The sequence below is a fragment of the Polyergus mexicanus genome, unplaced genomic scaffold (assembly GCF_030449975.1).
Source record: "Polyergus mexicanus isolate NDT 795.1 unplaced genomic scaffold, iyPolMexi1.0 SCAF_15, whole genome shotgun sequence".
Lineage (NCBI taxonomy): Eukaryota > Metazoa > Arthropoda > Insecta > Hymenoptera > Formicidae > Polyergus > Polyergus mexicanus.
The window spans coordinates 4,433,535-4,458,753 of NW_027223335.1; the positions used below are offsets into that span (position 1 = coordinate 4,433,535).

General features: G+C 37.8%; 1 protein-coding gene and 1 long non-coding RNA gene across 2 annotated transcripts in view; one reads left to right on the forward strand and one right to left on the reverse strand.

Moving 5' to 3' along the window:
• Positions 1-8,323, forward strand: part of LOC138939923 (homeobox protein B-H2) — a 48,690-nt gene extending 40,367 nt beyond the window's left edge. The window contains exon 2 of the mRNA XM_070308266.1: positions 6,812-8,323. Within this exon, the coding sequence (XP_070164367.1) occupies positions 6,812-7,179 (368 nt within the window). The 3' untranslated portion in view covers positions 7,180-8,323. The remainder of the gene's footprint in view (positions 1-6,811) is intronic.
• The window catches only part of LOC138939663 (uncharacterized), a 173,246-nt gene that overhangs the window by 90,839 nt on the left and 57,188 nt on the right, over positions 1-25,219 (reverse strand). The window lies entirely within an intron of this gene.

Consider the following 25,219-nt stretch of genomic DNA (forward strand, 5'->3'; position numbering starts at 1 on the left):
TTGGAGAAAGAAATTTTTCTAACAAAGATATCTAAATATCAATAAATTATTTTTAAGTCATAAACGAATGAGATCTAGATAAAAGTCCTAGATCTTATAATTGTCAACTAACTTAAGGATTGCGGGTGTCAAATATAAACAATAAAACAAATATGACAAAACTGCAACTCTCGTTAACGGCAATAACGATTTTCTTTATAAATCGCTTCCAATTTGACCATAAAATTCAGCTGACAAGAAACTGTTGTCGAATAATTTAGTCGACGAAATGCCAGTTAAATTGTTTCAAGATCGTCGCGCCTCTTAACTCCGTCACTATTCTACTCGAGTGAATTCTGCTCGAGCGTAACCAAGATGGCTGCAAAGCATTGGTTTTATTAGTCTTCGTGAAACGTATCATGTCGCTTCGCGATATATCGTTTGCTTCTGAGGCCGTGTTCCCCTTGCGTCGCTTTCTGTCATCGCGTCACAATAAATTAAGTTTCAAGCATTTCTAAGATGTCCTTTGCGATACCCGATCTTCATTCGTCCCAAGTTACTATATTCGTTATTTAATTATAATTCCCAATAATTATGACAAATGTCTTTGATTTTACTAATTGTAAGACAACTCTAAATTGAAAATTAAAAAAAAAAAAACTTTTGTTAGGTACATATTTTTGTGTAGCCAACTACTCCGATATTATTTTAAGTAAATCTCATTTTAATAATTATGACAATTTTTCAGATATGAAAGAGATCTAAATATAATATCCACATTTTCTAAAATTTTACAACTTTATATATTTCATCGAACTTTATGAATTTATAAAAGCATAAGAGAGGGAGAGAGAGAGAGAGAGAGAGAAATTATATATAAAATGTTTCATAAATGGTGGGCAAAACTTCAATAATGGATTTCTAATGCTTTGAGATGAAAAAGAAAGTTTATTAACATAAATCCGGAAATGATTAATTTCTGAGTTATTAAAGTTTTCGCGACACAACTCTCGTCACATCGTCTTTTGTTAGAGGAAATGTTTAATATGTCCACTTCCTGTCTCAATACAAGCCTCAGCTCGATGTCTCATTGAGCCCCGAACATGCTCCTAAATTTCTGGCGTGGCATGTACATTGTCTTAACGCTTAAAAACATATACTCACAAGCATCTCATGAGAATGTATGATAAGCGAAGCAGGATAAGTGGCTTTCTAACAAAGAGAACCTACGAATTTGGTAAGAAAATCGTTCACTTACAGAGAGGTCTCGATATTTACTCCGATCGTTGTCGCGAGACGCGTTAGATGATACTGAACTTGAAAGTATGTTTCAGCGTTCTTGACACATGTACGGCTGAGTGTTTGTGTATACATGAAATAAAGTGTGGAATTGTAAAACAAGAATAATACACTGCGATAATGTAAACATAGGCCGGCGGTCGTTTGAAAAACGTTGTTGATGCCTTTAAACGGGCCTCTAAAACGATGTGACGAGAATTGCGTCACAAAAACTTTTTAATAATTTAGAAACTAATCATTTCCGGATTTATATCCGGAAATAACTTTTTTTTTTTTCTTCTCTAAACATTAGGGATCCATTACTGAAATTTTGCCCACCATTTATATAATATCCTGTATATATGTGTATATATAAATTAAATTAATACAATTCAAATCATGTATAAAAAAAATCAATAAAAATTTAAATATTTTTGTTATAGTCTTTTGTTGCTACTGCTGTAAAGTTATAAATTATAGAGATGAGTTTTTAGAGATCTCTTATATTTATGTATATATATACATATAATATAATTTAAAACTATATAGCCTACTTTTTTTTTGAAAATTGGTATAGTCTTTACGGATTGCATCACCTAATGATGAGAAGGTCAATCTGTTATTAATTATTACGATTAATTATGAGAGCAGTTTGTTAAATTAAGTGCAGAAGGAGATAAAGCCCAGATACGAAAATATATCGGCCCGCGTAATTAAACCAAGTTTTCGGCCAAGTCAGCATATTAATCAAGTGAATTTCGCCGCCATCTGTGAGTAGATGTCACACGGATATACACGGATGTACACGGATATGTGGTCAGTTTTTTTTTTTTTTTTTTTTTTTTTTAATGCACGACAGGTGGTCGTGTCGGCTGCTCTTTATCAGAAATTTATTTTTATACGATTCCTCAATGCGTAAATATATATGTATATATCACTATAAATTCCTAATTTTCTAAGCCACGTGTAATTTAAAAAAAATTTCAAATGAAAAATAAAATTCGAAGAGTAAAAGCAATACGCATTTTTTTTTATGAATATTGTTAATGAAATATCAAATGTTCCAAAGGATATATATGTATATTTATATGTATCCTGATATATATATATAAGCAATTTAAAATTTTTGCTTTGAAAGAATAAGAAAATCTTGGAAAAGAAAGTATCGACGATGACTATTAAAATTGTTGGAAAGCTAAATGCTAAAGGAAAAAAGAGACGAAGAAACTGTGGAGATGCGAGTTGCGAAAAGATACTCGAAGCGGCGAATTCGTGAACATCAAACGAATTAAATCTCTGCGGAGAGCTGACCGCAGAAACTAATATCTCGACGCGTACCGCTTCTTCCGTCCGTCCGTCCGTCCGTCCGTTCATTTACCGTTTCATCGTTGTGTCTCCATGTCTTTGTCACGCAAAAATCGTTCGCTTTATCTTCGATTTTATTCGTATTGTTAGATCTTGGCCTGATTTTAAATAAAAAAATAAAATAATTGTTATCAAAATTCAGAAGGAAAATAAATATAAGATGAGATCTCAATGATTCTGATGAAGAATACACATATCATTAAATTAATCACGAGTAACGCAAAATTACAATTAATATACATATGTATGTAAATTAATACATGTAAATAGATAATGTTGATAGATTAATAAAAAATAAATAAATGTCAGTCGAATATGTATCAGAGAGATTAAATTATATAAATATTATAATTTGGACAGTTATATATATTATAAAAATAATATTTTTATATAACGTGATTTTGAATATTAATGCTATAAATTTTTCAACAGCTTTCTTTCTCTTTTATTTCTTCATAAGTGAACTTGATTTGCAATATGTGTGTATGATCGAATCAGTATATCTTTCACAAAAGCCTCACCTTTATTACAAAGTGCTTAATGGTCTTCGACTCTTTAATTATTTATTTTCCCAAAGTACGTAAATTGGAAATTAATCTTCTCTCATATGCGTTGATTATTTCTATCTACCTAATTTGACTTCAATCATAAACATATTTGAATTGATTGACCAATAAATAGAATATTGATTAGACACTCGATTACATTTTAGCTATATCCAATCTATTTCTCGCATAGAACCGCATTTCTTTATATCTCTGATATAGTAATTATGTGCCTTCGTCAATTGAACCGGATGTTTTCGCAAGCAAAAGAATGTTGAGAATATGCTCGATAGAGAGTAATAAAATTATGAATAATGTATTTATAATTAACGTTCTTAATTTCTTCAAGCACGTATTATTTGAAATATTTATATTTTTATCGATTTTCGACATTAAACATAAATGTCAACTTTTTATTAAGTGAAATATATAATTATTGAGAGTAAACACATATTGCTCTACATTTTTAACTTATATTTGACGCTAAGTATATTCGTAAAATTTTTAAATTTCCAAATAATAAAATTAAAACAATTAAGATGTAAGGCAAGAATGCAGATCTTAACACATTTAAATGAGATAAACTGTCCTGTCAAAAGCGCGATGTATTTGTTAATCTTATACACACACACACACACACACATATATATACATGACATTGCTCGTATCCGCCAGTAAGAATTTTTAAAGCGGACTGTACGGTCAGGTTGCGCAGGTGTGACCGATGGCGGCGGCCTTTGATCCTGGAGCGACTCCTCGGCTACTTTGTCCACGACTCATCGAGCCCGCCTCGCTTTTCGTCATTCGATTCGATTATTTCCTAATGGCTTTGATAACGCCATTGCGAAAACCATCTCGCGTACTCTCCGCTAAACATTATGCAAGATGAAAAATACACGAGGGCGCCCCGGTTATTGGTTAATGACGTTAATTGACAATATCTTTCTCGTTCAAGGGTCAAGGCGAGCATAGTCAGAAATTGTAAAACGGGAACCGGTATTACGCGACGTCATCCACATAATGAGATACGACGGCGGTGATTATTTTAAGCTGCTTCACCAGGAAACGATTGATGCATTAGCCGATAGAATCGATACTCGGCAATTTTCTCGTCAAGCTTTATACCGCCGGGATAGATTTTGAAAGATTTAATCGCGCTTAACAATTTTAAAACTCTCCAATTCAATGATGCACTTTAAAATACAATATTACATACATCATTATTAATATATTATAAATTTTTTATATAAATTAACTTATCCCAAAATAAGGATTTATTTTTTCAGAAAACATTTTGAAAGCCTATAATACAATATATTGAAGCTAATGGAAATTAATCTAACTTTTATCATATGTTTTTCAACTTTTAATATTTAATGCAAAAATAAAAAAAATTAGTACATCGTGGTATATAGTTTTAAAAATGTATTTTGCATAGAAAGATTTGAAATATATTTTCCAATTTTTTGTGTTTTAAAAACTTGGTGAATCATGCCCTGCACTGCATATGTATTCTAAAAACTAAGCTACAATGTATTCACCATTATTGTACAGAGTCCGATAAGATACGACGGCAGATGATTACTTTAACTGGCTGCTCCTTAAACTGGCAATTAATTTCTAATAACAGGCCGATTTAAAAAAATTACCGCGATAACATGTGCCCGCAACTAGTTCGATAAGAGACGGTACAAGTCAAGAACTTTTAAAATGGTAATTCATTCTCACAAGAGAATCTATTTATAGATAAAGAAAAAAAATTAATAAGGTAACATACTAAAATACTAAACGGCTGATATTTTGACATTATCTCTAGAATTTAAATCTTGATTGTTCAATTATTTAATTAAATTCTTGTCTTTCACTTTCAGATAGCCTTATTATTTAAGTAACGCATATTCTATTTAAAAATAAATGTTATACGAATGACAGAGTAATATTGCAAAATGGAATTATCTGTATTTAAATACGATCTATTGTAACCACGAATTGCTTTGGACTCTAATACCATGTAAAAGCAAACCAAAAGAAACATTTTGAATCACAATCTTAGCTAGATCACTGGGCATAACTACGATAGTTATGGCTCTCGAAATTCCGTCTGAGCACCGTAACGAATGCGTAATACTTTTATGGGGAGAACCCATATCCACGTCTCGAAAATACATTTAATTTGTAGAGACCCTTAGAAATGATTCTCTAACCACAATTCCAACTTGGTCGCCTGAAAAAACTTGGATTTGTTTTGCATGTCCCGCTCTCTCGATCGTTACGGGATTATGAAATTTTAGTATTATACATTGTACATTTGTGTACACGATGTTTCAAAGGTTGCGCGCGTTTTTATGGAAGTATATATAATAGATTTTTGGGGGGAAATTGGTATCAATTAATATTGAAATACGCAGGGAATCTCGTATACATTTTTTCAAGTCTCACTTCAACGTATTAAATCTGTAATGTGTAAAAGAAAAATTGAAAATGTATAATCCGTCGTTAATCCTGTTTGATAGAGAAACAACTGCTCCCAAAACACCGTTATTTACTGCGCAGCTGCGTGTTCTTTAATCTCTGACCAGCATGCGTTGCTGCTTATTGGCAATCTCGTGGAATTAATTGGCAATTATCTTGTCCCTATTATCGCTACATACATACATACATACATACATATATATATATATATATATATATATATATATATATATATATGTATATATTCTGCATTTACCAACATCTTTGTAAATTTATGCAATGTAGAAAATAAATATCCTTTTTATTGCATTAATTTTATCCCCATATGTGGAATTAACTACGCATATGGTTCGTTAAGTAAGTGACGAGAACGATAAAACACACAAAACTTTATACATTTCAGTTAATTCTCCAATACTTCTTTCCTCCGTATTTTCCATATCGTATTTTATGCCTAACGCGTTTACGCGAATAATTTTTCCGCCGCGTAAAAGTCCGCGAGAAATTACTTAGGCGACTTGAGCGATAAAATCTTAATACATCTATACGTATCGGTAGCTAATTATCGCATCGCGTTTCTCTCCGAGAGACTCGTTCACCGTGGACGAACGGTCTTGTTATCGGCAGGATTTAATTGCTGCTAAATCGATGTTTCGTTTACGCTTTTGCGCAATACGCGCGCCTTCACTCATTCGTTATCTATACGTATAATGATCGGTAATGCGGTATAAGTGCTATCACGAAAGAAGAATCACTTTCAGATCTTTCGCGATAAAACATGCGAATCGTTGATAAAAATACTCGAATGTAAAATACACTCGGTCTCTTTTGATTATTTTTGGCATTAAAGCTCGTTCCTTCCTTGCATCCTAACGATAAAATCCTTCTTGTCATATTCCTTTCAAAAAATTAACGTTTTATACATGCACCAATTTATAAAACAGGATAAATTATTTTGCATTTATTTAAATAAACGATTTTTTTGGCGTTAGAATTACTCTTCAAAAGACTTTGAACGACTTTATTCGTATTCGAATGGCAAGAATATATTAATCAAAACAACTAAAAATTACGTACTGATCGAAATAATGAAAAACTTTTTAAATTTGACATACACAACGTATATACTAAGGAAATATACGACTAACCGTGTCTAATTTTTTGCGTTTCAGAACAAGCTAATCACTTGAACCTGTTCAATAATCGCCAGCAACCGAAAAAGAAGCGCAAGAGTCGGACCGCATTCACGAATCAGCAGATCTTCGAGCTGGAGAAGAGATTTCTGTACCAGAAGTACTTGAGTCCGGCCGACAGGGACGAGATTGCCGCTCAGTTGGGTCTCAGCAATGCCCAAGTGATCACGTGGTTCCAAAACAGAAGGGCAAAGCTCAAGAGGGACATGGAGGAGCTTAAAAAGGACGTACAGACTGTGAATCCACTTTTGGTCGCTCAACATCACAAGACTTTCCTAGAGAATGTGCAAGATCTGGGAATTCTAAAGAAACGACCATTGCCAAACTCTATGGATGAGAAATCGTAGAGATCGATTAACGAAATTGCTCTTTTTCGATCTTCTGTGTGCAATCGGAACTCGATACACGAATTGGACAACGGACAGTTACTCGTCTAATGGTATCTTGGATCGGAGAAGAAACATCGAGCAGTGATACGATGTCGTGTACGTACGGCGTACTATTCTGAAAGGCATATACGAAAATTGTTTTATGCGTCAAGGCGTAAATTTTGTATAGTTTTTTTAATGTACGATTCTCAATCCTTTGACGTATAATTTAGTGTCCTTATTTAAAAAAACAAAAAAAAAAACAAAAAAAACCATGCGAATAAAATCTAACAATAGTCATTTTCTCAAACTTATTTAGCATTGCTTAGTAATATACTGCAATACAATTAAATCTTGAAAATCATTTCTTTTAAAATGATTTACACTGTTATCGCATTCACAATTTTTCGATAAGCAAATATTCTCTACAATGGTACAAAGCAGTGACAAAACCGTAAATACTACAGAAGAAATCGTAAAAGTAAAGATTATAAATTTCAATAGAAATTTTCGTTGTGTTTGTTAGAATTGAAAAAAAGTAGCGTTTTATGTCGTAATTTACGGCTTGAAAAATGGGAGGCGTATGGTCTGTTGCAATTTTATGAAGCGCGGAGAGCGCGATGTATTATATTGTATTTATTATCATCTCGCGAAAAAACAGAAGAACGGGCCGTATGAGTAAGGCCGGTTAAAGCCGTCGATAATAATAAATTATTAAGCAAATATTATTCCGTAAATTATAAATAACCACGCATTCGGTGGCGCCATTGTGTACATATACTGTATATACGTATGCATCGTTCCCTTGATAATATTACGTATAAACATGATAGAGCCGTTATACATGATTAGAATAAAAAAAAGAAAAAAGAAAAAAAGAAAAAAAAGATCGTAATACATATATAGATGGGACACTGCAATATACCTGATTATGAGTTTAATTAGTAAATTTTAGGAGCGAGTATATAAAATGTATATCTACATACGGTGAGATTCGTAAAGTGATAGTGCGAGATGCGTGAGAGTAAGTTAGGAGCGCGTATATAAATCGAATTAGTACAGTGTATAGCGAAGCTAAATAAATGGAAGAAATACATTATTAAAATTATTTGCGTGAAAACTTCTTCACCTTTAATTAACATTTTTTTCTTCTACAATCCTCCTAATTAATCTCCTATCTTGTATACAATATTTGTTTCTCGATAACGTAGATAAAAGTTACAAAATAAAATTATTGATTTTTCTAATTAATTTTAAAAGTAAAAGGAACTTACGCGGTTATTATTAAAAACTGGACTCTGTCGATCAAACGATCGAACTGATTTGACTTTGTCAATTTAACAATGAAAGAAAAATTATTCACATACACACAAGAATGGTGTTATTTATTTTCGGACCGTTTTAATGAAGCTTACATTTTATTACGTTTTACGTAATACTGTGCGCGGCAAAAAAGGCTCGACGCGCCTCGGCGTGCGTGGGTAAAGAGTCACAAACGCGCGCATGTATACAGAGATGAAAAGGAATTATTCTCCAAAAATAGCATGTACCACACTGCGGCCCTTCTGAGAATCTTTTTGAAGCCATTCGCGAGGTTTACCCAGAGATATAATTTATTAAGATGAAGTTATTTCGCCCCTTTTCCCTGTTGTATCCGTTCGTCGCGGAGTCTGGTACTCGTCATAACCCAACACTTTTGCTGTCGATAGATTAAAACTCGTGTCTGCAAACTGAGAAGCTTGCAAAAATGAATTCGAAATCACAAATATGCAAGGTCCACAGACGCTTATTTTTTTTACCTATATAGAGATTTATCGAACAAAGTCAATTTTTCTTGTCTTTGATGATGACGAGTGATTATTTTTAATTCTCAGAGAATTAAGAATCAATATAAACGTTTGTCAAAATAAAATCTATTTTAAATTGAAAAATAAATAATTATCCGAAAAAATTTGTTATTTTATTATGCTTTTAAGATTTAATCCTCCAACATTTTTTTTTTTTTTTTTTAAATGTAAAAGCAACTTTAAAAAAATGAAAGAAAATTTTATAATTTTAAGTCATGGCAAGTATTTAACAGATAATAGAACGGAAGCAAATGTTTCAAATTTAATAAAAATGTTAGCAACGTAAACTACATATAAACCTACAGAAGCCGCCGGCCACTTATTAAAAGTATTGAGGGCGCACCAAGTACAACCAAGATATATAATCAGCATATACTTAACGCGTGTAATACACGTAATTATATCCGCTATAAATATCCTAGATTTGATTCGATTAATCTATTGCGCTAGCAGCAGCACGCGTTTTATATCAGAGATAATGACGACAGGTTAATGATAGACTCATTAACGAGACCTCATATCAAATAGTTCCGTTTAGCATCAGATATTCAAGTAACAGGAAGCGAGTTGTGATAATGTCGAGCTATCTGTTCATATATCATAGATTGCAAGACTCGTTGTTGATATGCGAAATTAGCTACTCTTATTTATGTATACGAAGGACTTATATATATACGTAGGCTTATATATATTTTACAGAATATTTCCATCCGTATATTTATATTCCGGAAATTCATGTCTGCGTAGATTTGCGAAAAATGTCAAATATCCGATGCTTTAAAAAAATCGACTGTTTATTACCACTCGTTATGATCGACCTGATCGATACACGATCGTCGAGAAGCGAAGGGTTCGATAATCCAAAGAGAGGCAAATTTAAAAAGTATAAGATTTAACAGGTAAAGAAATCTGAACGACCGACTGGTCGCAAATATTTTTAAGCTCGTAAGAAAAGAGTGCGAAAAAATGTTCCATACAATCGTCGATATAAGTGGAGAAAAATATAATGCGATTATTGACTCGAACGTATGCGAGGCAGTTCTCAGCCATCGCTGAGATCAATGGGCCCATGTATGAAGCAGTAGTAAGCAAGGTAGCTCGTACCGCCCTGTAATTCGGACGCCACAACATCCAAATAAAGAATTCATAATGGCGATGATGATGACCACCGTCAATTTTCTCCATATATCCGATACACCAATAATGCAGCCCATCTCCGACTGGAATGTGCAATATCATTCATCGATCTTCGTGCACCTCGGAGTACATCGGTCGTGACTGTACGAGATCGCGCGACATTAACGAAATATCGATTAATCGCAACAATCTATAACCGATTCGTATATTTATATCCTTATCGTAAGATTTTTATTATCGCGATCGATATCCATTCTCGATATATTGGATATAATTAATTTATGGTCTATCTGATTCTAATTTTATTTTCGATATATTGCTCGTTGTTAAGTAGCATTGCGAAATGGTATTCGTTAATGCGAATCCCGAGAATCAAATTTATTCCACGTACTAATATATACTAATAGATTATACGCGAAGCGAATGTTACCGGATTATCAAAATATTAATTTCGTGGTAATTATCGATCGGTCGGTAGTAGCTAAATCGCTTTCGTTTAATCATCAGGCTTGAGAACGAAGCTTTCTACTGGTTCGATTAAAAACTTGTCGCTTTATCTCGTTTAACTAAATCCCGCGATAGTTTCGCTTCGATATAATATTGTTCGTAATATCGAGAATGAAAGAACAATTATTTAAAAATGCCAATTTGCAACAAAATCGTTAAAGAAACAGCAAAATAAATTCTCATAAAATCGCATCATTTTAATGATTTATACATTATTCGAGGATGAACGAGATCGTTTCTCCGGCCGTTCAAAATTAACCATTTACATAAATATCTGTAAAAATGACAATCTTCATTGACGATAAATGAGATTATCAGATATACGAGAACTTTCTACATATCAACGCATATTCTAAATGTACAAACTTCTCGAGATTACCAGGTAAATCAAGTAAATTCATTCCGGAATGAATCCCGAAACGCGGTCTCATCGACACATACTAATTTATCTCTATACAAAAACACGCGCGAATGTGTAGTCGCACGTGTCGTCGACCGTGCCGGCAAGCAACGAGATAGGCCCATGCGAGCGTATTATCCGGCGTTGTTTTGCATAATCTCCCCAGAAGATACACCTCCGTAAAACGGTTCGCGTAGCTCATTTTCCTGGCATTGACACGCCCACGTAATTCGGACTCATTTACTCGTTGACTCGCTTAACCCGCAGCCAGTCATACGTCAGTCAAGCCGGCGCGGCGCGCGGACTGCCGCAGATCCATAATTTCGATTCCGAACCGTTTCAGCACGCGAGAAACGAGTTTCCCTCGCTCCGCGCGCATGTAATTAGACGGATGGATCTAGGCTCCCCGGCCCATCAGCGGGCCTCGTTAATGCGAGATGTCTCGAACCCCGCCGAATCCTCTCGCCTCGGCGAGAGCGACCGATCCTAGCGCGCCCCGATCCCCTCCTGCCCGCCCTCACGCTTCTATTTCGTCCGCTCTGATCTTTTTTTTTTTTTCGATTCTTCATAGACTGACTTCTTTCACGTGGCTGATTTCTACCTGCGCGGTCTTTCATCTCGTCTTCGCCAACGAGGTCCATTTACACGGCGGGAGGACTTCTTTTGGGAGGCCTAGCTGCGCTATACGGTTCCAACTAACGAGAGCTCGTAGTCCCGACGATAGAAGATTAATACGTGGGAGTGTTTAGGCAAGAGTGGGTGGGTGATCGAGACGATATATTATTCGCGCGGTTGGAATCTTGCGAAACGTTGCTTTAGTTAGATAATAGATGATGCTCGGACATAACGAGTTTTAATAAGTATAATATTAATGTAATTATTAAAGTTATTCAAAATTATTTTTAAATTTCATTTAAATAAGTTTAAAAAATTTTGTGAGTTTTTTGAAAAAGGCAAAAAAAAAAAAAAAGAAGAGCAAACACATATATGAACAAAACTTTTATAGTTTGCATATTAAAAACATACGATGTAATTTTTTGGATAATACATGTTTCTAAATAATTTTTAAAAATTTTTTCGAAATATTTCATCAATCTCATAAGCCACTAAATATTATAAATATTTCCGTTTTAAAAGAAGGAGTATAAGTTTTTACCAAAGTGATTTGTACAACAAAAAAATTCCGGAGAAGAAAATGCAAACGATCTTGGCAACAGAAATTCTTATAGTTTTATAATTTTAGGAATAATATGTAATTTTTATAGAGGTGTAAAATACACGTAAAATACATGTCTTATACGATAAATTTAATTTCCGTTTCTCAACGTTACTACTATAGTTTTATCTATCATTCAGCTTTGTTTGTATAAATATATCCCATTCTCCTACAAAAATTGAATTACTCGTGCCGCATTACGGCTGTACTAATTATGGTACTATTAATAGTCATACTAAGGCAGGGTTAAGCAAACGAAGTCTGAGAAACTGAAACGCATTAAGCGTTTAGAGATCCTTTCACACGCGTTATCGGATAAAACGCGTCTGGGAAACACGCCGGTTCGCGAGAGCCGCGCGTTCCACGAAGTGATGGAAGTGATGGAAGCGGATAGATGTACGAGCCCCGTTCGTCGTCGGCATCGTTGGCGCGAATGGGACAGCTGATGGGCCGGTGTCCCCAAAGGCGATCGGCCGAGACCAATCAGCGTTCGTTCGTCCGTCCGCACCCTAATGACACCTGCAGGCTAAAAAGCCATGATATTCAACAGCCGGACGCTAACGAACTCCGCTGCACACCGCATGAGACACAAGGATGGGGACACGGCCGCGATACATAAAGCGCAATATATATGCTTCGTGAAGTTCATTATTACTGTAAAATGCCATTTCTCAAATTTCTCAAAATTTTAATACCGCGTTATCTTTTTACAATTATTCTTTTAACCACGTTAAAATTCTTTAACAATATTTTAAAAAATCAGAGCGAAAGAATAGACACGCGCGAAAATAATTAATATCTCATTTTAAAGATTTTTGTGTGTAATAGAAAAATTATGTCATAGAGGTTATCCGTAGCGAATACCACCGTAGCGCTCAGCCTGTTAACAAGAAGACGATGCAGCTCTCTGGGAAGCGATAATCTAATAAGAGCCGATTGCGCGCAAAAAAGCCCTCCCGTGTGCGTTAATTCCATCTTGTTTCGCGGATCATTCGAGGTGGACGACGGCAGTGGTGTTGGCGCGAGGCGCTATGCGTGCGTATAGAATGATCACGAGTTACGATGACGTCAGGTTGACGGAACGGAACGGATACCGGATAGGTTAATGGTAAGGAGGCGCTCTCCGGGATCGAGGCTTGGGTCTGCCAGCGGCTCGGCTCCTGATTACAGACCACCGGATACTCTAGACTCTCGCTCTCACTTCGGTTATTGTACCGAGCGGTGTCGGGACACCATTATAGATCACCGGCCATCCGGCACTTTGTCCGATCGGCACGGCGGCGGCCGCAGAGAAGGTGTTGTAACTCCGTGGAGGTGGTCCACGGCATTCCAGTTTCACGAGAAATTTATCGGTGGCGTTCTCCGCGCCCCCCGTTAATGCGTCGCCGCGCTCCGTCAAGCTCCGTCGTCTTCCCGGCTCTCTGTAGATCATCGGATCATTCGGATCGATTCGATTCAGCGAGTCGTAAGCCTGCGACTTCTCCGACTCTAGGATTCTTGGAATGTACCTTTAATATTCTAACATCTCTGATTAAAATTTTTCAAATTACGCAATTTTAAATAATTTTGCATCTCTCCATCGAAGCGAATTAAATTCTCAAATTTTATAAAGTTTGACGAGTTGGCTTTTGTAGATATTCTCGTAATCTAAAATTTTTACGTAATTGAACTTGTCGGAATTTTTGAATTTCTAGATTCTGAGATTTGCGTGAAATGAATAAATTAAATCGTATCATTCTCTTTCTCTCTCTCTCTCTCTCTCTCTCCATTCTTCATTCGGTGTAACGATGTGTTGTTGTTTAAATAATTCTGTACGAGTTCCTTCGGGCTATTGTCGATACAAGGCTCACGTCAGAATGCGTAATATTCTGAATACGATCGTTATGCACAGCCTGCCCTCCAGTTAAGGGAGATTTAGATTTAGGCATAGGCCGGATCGAGGTAACGTCCGCTAGATGCGTTGCGTGGCGTGTGTGTATGTCGGCTCAGACAGATTAGAGGATGCGAGATAATTAAGTAGCGCCTTCGAATAACGCCCAGCTACACACAACACGCCGATGCCCGATATTCGTGCCTCCGATTTCCCTTCGAGAAATTTTGCTCTTCCTCTGCAATTCTATTCTGTAGTGACATCTTCGTTGAAGAAGAAAGTAAAGAGCAAAAATCGAAATTAATCGTTCCCATTTTTACACGCCCAATGATTTGTTTTTAAGGCGAATCAAACGTTCGAATAATTAATTAATATTTTTCTTCAAAAATACTGGTACGTATAATAAATTTCAATTTTACTCCGATAGTCCTGTCGCAAAATGTTATATAAAATATTTTCAAACGTAAAAATCAATGATTAATAAACCGTCAAATGTATAGAATATCCTATTCAATTTCTTTAGAATTTTTTTGACACTATGTATAAAAATTAAGAACAAGTTAATAAAATAAATCATTTGATAGTTTCAGTTTTATTACACTGCCGATACCTAGAGAAAATGCATCTGTATGCACGAGCGAATCCACGTGCAGGCGGCGAGCGCACTCACGGCAGAGACAAAAGGCGTCCATCGTCTCTCGAAGGATTCCACGGATCCCTAGAAAAGGACCACGGCACGAAGCTTCGGATTATTAGTGAGCGGGTAGTCGTAGAAGGTGTGATTTTGACGTGTCGGACGCCTCTTCTCCGCAGGTGAGAGATCACGAGACGAGAAAGAAACGAGAGAGAGAGAGAGAAAGAGAAAAAGCGAGAGGGGGGGGGAGAGAGAGAGAGAAGGACGAACCGCACGAAGACGAGAGAGCGAATGAAGCGAGACGATGATACCGGTCGACGAACGAGCAAGAACGAGACGTCACGGGGCCCAAAGGGGGATGAGGAGGGGAGGGCGGTAGGGCGGGGGAGGGGGAGGGGTAAAGAACCGTTCCGGGGTGGGAGAAGATCAAACGAGCCGACGAGCCACGGGGTGGTCCCTACCCGCGCTCTCTCTCGCGTTTCTTCCTTCTTCTCCGCCGCTGCCTACCAAGTCTCTTCGGGCTTCTCTCTTTTTCTCCTTCCTCGTCGCTCGCTCACTCGTCCCGTCTCTCTTTCTCGCACGCTTATATTATTCATATTTCCACGCTCATGTTCTTCGACTATGTGGTTCGACGATCTACGTTCCCTCCGATCTTCCAGCGTCTGTTACCATACGGCCGTCGTGCTCGCAGCCCGCCGCGATACCTCGCGAAATTATTCGACGGAAAGTTGCATCGCCGATCCCGGCCGACCGGCTTGCTGTTTCGGAATAAACTATATGAATCCTGTATAAGTTTTTCCCATAAGCGCTCATAATTTTCCAATCGGCAGATCGGGTATAGAAATCTTGAATTTTGCCTTAAATCTATCGATTATATCGTAAAATCGTTGAATAACCAAATATGATTGTAATATTTCGGAGATTTAAATCCTTAGTTTTTAAAATATCTCGAATCTTCTCTCTTACCGCATTTCTTTTATCATACAGCATTACAGATAGCAAAATATTCGAAAAATTTGCATCGTGCGACAGTCATAACTTGATCTTCTTAAATTTAAGATCATGGAAGTTTTCTGATATAATTCATATCCGTGTGTAATTATCTACAAATTATCGGACTCGAGAGAGAATCACCTATAATTATAATGTAGTTTTATAGTTTAATCAGGACGAAGAGGCGAGATTTGCGTTTCGCCATAAAAATTCAGAAGCTCGATTGAATACGCGCGTGTACCGAATTTCGCGCGGCCCAAACGGCCCGAAACGTCGACGCGCGCGTTCGATCGTCGCGCGAGAAGCGCGTCGCGTTAATAAATTCACCGCAAATCACTGGACGAGGAGAGCGACGAACGCGGGCAAGGAGGGCGACGATTTTAGTTGCAAATCGCAAAGCGCCGCGAGAACCGACAAAGGCCCCATCAAAAGGACCGCTTTCCTCCCTCTCCGTGTTACCTCGCTCCACGTCCCTTTCCTACCTCCTCTCGCTCTCGCGTTTCTCTTCGTGCGCCCACTCTCTTCTTCGTTTCCTCCTCCGCTTCGTGTATTTCTTCTCCTTCGCGTCGTCTTCCCTTCCCGACGACTTACCATCGGGTTCTGGTAATCTCTCTCTTTCTTTCAGACTATCTCTCATTTCTCCACACCTTCGCCATTATCATACAAACATTAATGACGAGTCGGAAAAGTATTGCGGTCAGGAGACCGCAACATTATCCTCGCTAATCGTACGCCGGCTCTGGTTCTTTGGTTCTACGCGATAAAAGATAGAAGAGATGTTCATTGTGCACACCGAGACAGATTGTCTAGGAGCGCTAAACGGAGGAAGAAGCAATAAGAAAGATGTTTTACTTATATTGTAAGAAATCTTATAAGACTTTTTCTTGCTTTAAAGAGAAGAAGCATTGTATATTATTTGTAATTGCTTGAGTATGCTTAACAAAGTGCAGAAAAGGCAGCATTTTGCTCCCTTTGAAAAGCATATTATATATTCTAATATAATATTTTAGAGAGAGAGAGAGAAAGTACAATATTTTACCATAATATATTTTAGCATAAATGCGATAAATATAAAATTGGATAAAAATCTCAGTAAAATTTATTAATTGTGGCTTTAGATATTATATATAAATTATTCGATTTTTATACAATACATATACATAAAAACCGGTATGGGTATAATATATACATATACATGTATATTACTACAAAAGAAACGCGAATGCGATTTTAAATGCGATTGTACGACGTATAATATCCCTGTATTTATTGCATTGCCAGTAAGATGACAAAGGGATGTTAACGTCTTGTAATAGCAGTTAACGCGCCGGACGTGTCTCATGCAAATGAGAACGTCAATTAAACGTGTCGGTTGCCGCCTTAATACGACATCATCGCATCCCTCGTATTATGATGACTTCTCCATTCGGCAGCACACACTTTTGCGGGGAGATGTTGCCGTCAGCGTCAAAAGGCGTTGCGTCTGACGCGAATATTGATCACTTCACGAAACATTTTCAGACAATGCCATCCGCCATCTGGACCGCCATTACGAACGATCATCACGCATCAAACTGGTGGATGCTGGTGGCAAAAATACTACGGATTTCGAAATCGCCTCTGTAGCATGTATTCCGTGAATAGGATCAACGAGAGTATCTTACTTGCATCCGCAAGAATTAGCATAATCTTACGGACGAGTTTCTTTTTAATGCCAGATAATTGTGATAACATATGGTTCTTAAAAACGAGAGTTTCAAAAATATTCAGTATTTTTTCCAAGTCTTTTTTACCACGATAAATATGATAATAAAATTATCGCTCTCTTGTATAGACATAATTTAACTTTGCAGTAATAGTTTTCTCTATTGTAATTTGCTTTGAGATAATGTAGGCATTTTTTATAATCGTCTCAATCATCATCGAGAATACACGATCGAGAATGCTTGGCGCATAGTACGCGCGTAGGTGTGGTTCCGGACAATTCGGACACGCAAAACAAAGAAATGAATTTGGACGCATCCGATGCGTAAATAAAGTCGCGCGAGTCGAAGCGGTGGGTGGAACGGGCGTGCTCGCTCTTTACGGCCGATCCGAAGATCGAAGCCGGCTCGGCTCGATCGAAGGGCCCCATTGTCTCATGGGCCGATAGATATATGAGACGCGAGCAAGATCGTCCTCTCGCCTCCCCGTTCGCGCTGCGAACGATCTCTCACCCTCTCGCGCGCTCTGTCTCTCACCTATGGTCCCGGGTCAGGTTCACTCCTCCGTTCGTCGATCTCGTGGTCCCACAAGGAAGGACCACCCACCCAACCTATACTTAGCGAGGTGTCGGCAAATTGAGCTATAGATGCCGAGGGTAATGCAACGAGGAGGGAGGGAGGGAGGGGGAAACTGCAGGGGTGGCAAACCGGCATCGTCAATACCATCCACGCTATTAGGGACCTTGAGGGCGAGAACGCCCGTGCTTGCTTGGCTACTACTAATTTCTTACGCCACCTGGCCCATTCTTCTACCGCAAATCTTCTCTCTCTCTCTCTCTCTCTCTCTCTCTCTCTCTCTCTCTCGCCCCTTTCCAATGCTTTCACCTATAGGAATGGAAAAGGGAGGTATAGTTACAATCGTGTTGCCAGACGGGAAACAAAATCCGTCGTTTGGGTGGTCTTGTGCGATACGCGAGATAAGAAGCAAGTTATTATAGCTGATATTCCTCTATCAATAATAAGAATAAGGTTTTATAAAATTATTGTAAATATCAAAACAGAATATTTTTTACGACAAAAAATATTTTTCAATATATATACAAGCCGAAAATAATCAATTCACATCCACGGTAAAATCCAACAAAAACTAAATTTCCGTTTATAAAGAAATCAATGCTAAACGATTAATCAATTTTTTGTATCTTTCGTACAAATATTATATATAATTTTATATGCTTTTATGCTGCGCGTCATTAAAAAAAATATACACTTTTTATAAATGTCGTAAATATATACACAACTATACATTATACATGTATTGTATATCCATTCATGGATATGGCAGGGGAAAATCGAGAGCTTTTAAATTACTTTTCCACGTAGACACACTTCTCGTTAAGCGTGCAGCGTGCACGCTACTCAGCGCAAAGCAGGTTACCGCAGCGCGGAGGGTCAAATAGCCGCGAACTTCGTCACGAGAGAAGATCGTTCGTGACAGCTCGGCTCGGGTATTTGAAACGACGATGAAACCCGGGCTTTGCCACTCTCGTTGGTCGGCGCGTTGGCCGCGAGGTTGCGTTTTAGCACGCGAGCTTTTGCGCAACTTTACGACCGACACTATGCACACCCCCTACCTCTTTCTCGCGGCTTTCCCCCTTCTCCCCCCACCATACAACAGTCTCACCCAGTCGTTCCCGCGTGGATACGAAAACATGTGGGTGTTCGTAGACATCGGATCGCTATGGTGCGCCGTACCAAGCACCGTGTCGTGGATAGGCACGTGCATGGTTGGAGGAGCAACGATAAATGCAATGTGCCGTGTTTCAGATCCCGAAATTGATTTTTTGATCCTTTTGTTAGTAAACTAGTATCCTGCGTAAGCGCGGGATCGCAAATCTCTAATTTGTCACATCTATCCGTTAAAAAAAAAACATGATTATACAATTGACAGCGATCTTTTACACCTCTCACTTTTCGTCAATTGAACGAAATTATGTAAACTATATCATCTAATCTAAATTATATCATCTAAAATTATATAATCTAATCATTATATTTATATATGTGTATATTATATATTTAAAGAAAAATTATATATTTCATTCTCAAATATATAAATCCCACATTATATGTGCGCGCGTGTGTGTGGTTTTTATGGTAAATACTGCCGGGTTGCGAGAAAGAAATATCTTATAAATATCTTCTTCCTACATTGTCGCAATGAGAATTTCTAATAGGCATTTTCCAATTTACCGGAAATGGAATAAATCAAGCGAATTATGTATCTATTATTATACTACGAGTATACGACTCTTGAACGAAGAATATTTTATCGGCGCATATGATCGATTCGTGCAACATAAAAACTTGGACAAGATAATTAGCCGTTTAGTCACGGTTAACGATTCGTATCAAAACGCGCATGATGCCGGCCTTCGATCCTTTCGATGCCTTCGCATTACCATCGTATTAATAAGCATTTACGTGTCTAATAAGCGTTAACAAGTTGCTCTCAGATTATGGACGATAAGTTAGATTCATTACGCAAGCAATATATTCTACGTAATTGTTATTATAATTTTCATACTTGACGCAATCTAGATTAGTTATTGTTATAAAAATTAACAGTCAAACACATTTGAAAAAATGTGACGTATAGACAGAATTATTAAGCGCGAAAAAGATTTTACGTATTAAAAAATCAAATTTTTGAATCAAGTAATTTTTAACATATTTATAAATATCGAAATATGTAAAAATATTTAGACGAAATGACAAGTAATCGTAGTTTTTCTATCGCAATTCTGGTTTTCCTAGTTTAAACATTTTTTTATTTATGCAATACGAAAGAAGCTTTACTTGCACTAAAAGCCCCGTTCTTTTCAATTATTCTTAAGAAAGCCTCGACAATTCACAGAAGTCACTGCTAATCAACGAATCGTATAAATTTACCGCGGGTTCCATCAGCTTCCGCGCACAGTCGTCACTGTCGTTTCGATCGTTAATTGATTTAAGCGCTTAATCCTTTCCCCCTACCCTTCCCCCCCCCTTCCTTCTCCTCCCATACTCCTCAACCATCACACCATTTCCATGGCGCGTTCCGCGTGCCTACGATCGTAATTCTCGATTTTAATCGATCTCCGAGCGCGCGAGGGCGCAATAATATTTTCGGTGCCGCGGCCGCATCGCACGGTGCGTGCGGCCCTGTGTGACTCGTGTAATTGGCTCCCAACTGGACTTCAAAGGGCACCGCTCTCCTTCATCCGCGCCGCCACGGGCGCGAGAGAGCCCGATGGCTCGCTGCTCGCCGGCCGACGGCTGAGAGCGAGAGGGAATTATATGAAAATTATACGCGCCATGCGCGTCGCTTGAGCGCGAGCGAGAGGATCGATCACCAGGAAGGGTGAGATCGAGCGATGTGAGGAAGGAAAACGAGGCGAGCCTACAATGGATCCATAAGAAAGAGAGAGAAACAAATATTAGAGGGGAATTCGAGAACGAGAGAGACAGAGAGAGAGAGAGAGAGAGAGAGAGAGAGAGAGAGAGAGAGAGAAAGAGAAAGAGACAGAGGGCAAGTGAGTGATAGAAGGTGTGGTGAGCAAGAGAGATGTGTGCGACAAGGACGACCGGTGGGCATTGCGCTGAGCTGCATAAGCGGGACGGGGTTAGAACGTGTCACGGGGGTGTGACTGAGACGAAGCGAGCGAGGGAACGAACAAGACGGACGAAATCGCTCACTGGTGTTTCGACATGGGCCAGATAATGTTCGATACGGGGAGACCCCTGTCTCGTTTGGTTAATCGCTCGATATATGTGTGTATATGCGTTTTTTTCACCGCTTCTCGACATCCGTCGCCGCGGGATGTCTACGAGGTGACGCGTCTGTGCCGCGAAGGAATGTAAAAAGCTATGTAGTTTGTTTCCTGAATTCTCGTAGAAAGTCGCACGATTAACGAAACGTGACAGCGAAAATTATCCATCACTTTCTCTGTCGACACCGTGGGTTCGCCAAAATAATCGGAATTCCATAGATAGACGGCGCGTGTTAACCATCCTCCGGATCAAAGTCTGGAATGTCTAGAGAATATTTATAGTATTTCGGTGACAATCGAATGATTTATCGTTGAACGAGAAATTGTGTAAGATCGAAACCTTCGGTTATTAGAGATACACATCTAATTGTTACATGTGAGACAAATATTAAAACGAATAATAAAAGATCGAATACGGACAACTAAAATATTTGGAAAAAAGAGAGAGAGAGAGAGACATGTTATAATATTTAAGTCGTTTTTCAAATATCTCTTAAATTTTTGTCGAGACGATTTTTGCAATCTGTTATTACATGTTGCAACATCTTAATTATCGCATTTTGAGCTTAGTTTCGCGCACGTTCGTTTTCGCGGGTGCAAAAATCGTGGCGACTCCCACGGCCGGCGTCTTCAGCAGTTGGGTAACGAGGAGACTCTTTTAGATTCTACGGCGAATCGGGGCCCGATCCAAGGAGAGCCTAACACCCGAGGACACGGGTCGTTTAGGCGGCTTCTTTCTTCGATCATTAGTCCGATCCGTGGTCGACCGAGGGTCGTAAGTCCGCGAGGGGGCCTCTTCTTCTTCTTCTTCTTCTTCTTCCACATTAACTCCGCTCGCCCCCGCGCGCGGTTTCGTCGTCATCCGTTTTTTGTCTCCTTCCTCTTTTCGCGTCTATCTTATAACCCCAGTTTCGTTCCTTCGCTTCCTCCGACCGTTTCATGGTATCCGACATGTATTTTGACAGAAGCGTGTCTGGTAGTTTGGCCTTTCCATGGAAAGAGAATCGATAAGAGGGTTGCGGTTTGTTGTGATTGCGTTGTCGCCATCAATAATCTTAAATTACTGGGTGTGCGAACGCTCAGTTCCCGGAACTTTCCTTCATCAAAATTTTTCTAAATTTCAAGATATTTTTTTAGAGCAATTTTTATGTAGCCTTACAATTTAGGATTACTATATATACATATATTGTACTTTGATATTAAAATAAAATAAAATAAAAAAAAAAAACCAGATGGTTATATTTTACTCGAAATAGATGATCTGACTCTTGGAATTATGAATTCGTAGATCTTGTGCTGAATCGAGAATATGCAAAACCGCAATAACTATTGAATTTCAAAAGAGCCATTTACTTTCCTTCGACACGTAAGCTGGGAATTGTTCACAGTTGGCAACCGTCTCACTCTTCCGTTTCACAGAAACAGTCGAGACGAGAGTACCGGACGCGTATTATATGCTCTATACTATAAGTACGTTTCCGTGAAACGCTACATTTAGGTACCATGTGACCTATTATGCGTACGTGTGTAAAAACGATAGTTCAGTGGTAAGCGTGTTTATTGCCTTTTTGTTAAATTTAATAAGCGCAGCTTAATCCGCTGCCGATTTTAGCATCGAAATATGCTTGCATAAAAATTGCATTAAATCGCAAATTAAATATTCGTTGCTTTATTTCAAATCTCTTGTCGATCGGTGTGTCGTTTCTCTGTATCATCTATTTCGAACAAACTCTCAGCTCTCCTTCGTCTCTCTTATGCTCCAGCGTCAACGCGCTTTCTCTTTTCCCTTTCTTCTTACCTTCGTCTCTTTCTCTCTTCGCGAGATGTATAAGGCAGCGGCAGTACACACAGAAAATCTCAATCATCTCCGGCCGGTTTCTTTTGTACTTGGCGCTCTAAAGGCGGCCGCTGATTGGTCGAGGGGCGTTCAAAGAGCGCCGCCATGACTCGCAAAGCGGCCGGCTTTTGTTTGTGAAACAATGGTGCTCACCTCACTTAGCGTGCCAACCAAATGACAATCTCTTCCGATATTTAATCTATTAGGGAAATTAGCGGGTCACGCGAGTGCCCGGTCCCGAAGGCGCGGGAAGATCGAGCGATCCTGGAGAGATCGAGACCTGCCTGCCTCCCTTCCTCTGCCCACGGGCAGCTTAGATCCCACGTAGATACACGGAAACCCTAATTAAACAATTAGTCGAGGAGTCTTGCTAGTAATCTTCTCGCTACTCGCCTCGATGACAAGATCGATCCATTCGCCGCGCTAAACTTGGAAAATTTTCGCTTATCCGCATCAACGATCTTTTCTATCCGATCGTATCTTCCTCAAGATCATCTTTAAGAAGTGCGGCTCTCTTCGACATCCTCGATCTTTGCGAATAAATGTATTTGACATTTTAGATAATATGTTGAAATAAAATATAAGTAAAGTTATGCGATGATGATGCGACGAAATTTTATAGGTGAGAAAGAAGAATGGCTTAAATTATTTACGAAATACGACGTACGTTATCTCTATATTTTAGTGCACATCTTGATTGCGATTCTTAGACTCATTTGTATCTATAATCTTTGAAGAATGAAAAAAATTTATGACTAATCGTAATCGAATGATTAATTGTGATTGAATCTATAAATAAATATGAGTAAAGAATCTAGCAATACTTTCTCTCACTATTTAGCACGTTAGTCAATGATGAAACAAAATTGTGCCATTTACATTAAACATGTAAACAATTATACTACAAAATATTACAATATTGGTCATGCCGTTAAAAATAGACGATTCGCCGATGTATGTAAGTTTATCATCAACTGCAACGATTAATAATAATCATTTAATTAATCGGTTGTCCCGATCGATTTATTCTCAAACAATTTTTCTCTTTGTAATATAAAGTCGTAAATATCTGACTAAGTAATATAACTAAGTCAAGTATCTCCGATTAATAATTCATAGCGATTCAGTCTCTCGTGAATGCGGTACTTGGACAAGAATATAAGATTTCTTCGATAATATAAGATCGTGTTTATTCCATAATTTTCAAGTGACAACTCATGCGAATATTAAATAAAATAATAAAAACAATAACTCTTTTATATACGTAATATCTACGCTTTATTAATCGATTTCAAAATTGTCCGAAAGTCTTACACGAAAAAGGATAGATAAATATTAAGATAAAATTAAACTCTTTTTTTTTTTTTTTTTTTACGAACACTAATTCAAATATCAACAAAAAATATATTGCCACACACACACACACTTTTATACTGATTCCTTTAATATTATTCTTGTACTTCTGCGTTTAGTATATTGTCGGTACCTCTATCAATTTTTATTTTGTGTTTAAACACAAATATCGATAGTATACTATTCTAAACGCGGTGGTTTTCTCTTGATATTTCTCTTTGCCGTTTGAGAAATGTGTCGGTAACGGACAAGGTAACAGAACTTGAGAGTTAATTAAATCAAAGACTGCCGACGCAGGCTCGTAATAAAAGTAAGAACACGTCCTGAGGTATGTATTATAGGATGCAGCAATAAAATAAAAAGCTTTCAGAAAGGAAGAGATAACCGCTTTGAGTGATCCGAAGGGTTTGTGCGGCCGCTTTTGGACCTGCAATAAAATTTGGGCTTCCTATGATCGAACATGCAGTGTGTGCGCGTCTGCGTGCCAAAATACGCGGATACCGTAGATACGATTCTAACATTACGGTTACATCTTATGCAATATATCGCAGTATATGCATACGAGTAGTATTCAAAGCGCGCAATCAGAATTGAATTCATAGTTAAAGAGAGTAATAAAATATAGTATATTAATTTTTTCACTAGAGAAATTAATTTTTAATACAATACAAACGAGAAATATTTTAGAAAAATTTAATATATTAAAAGTT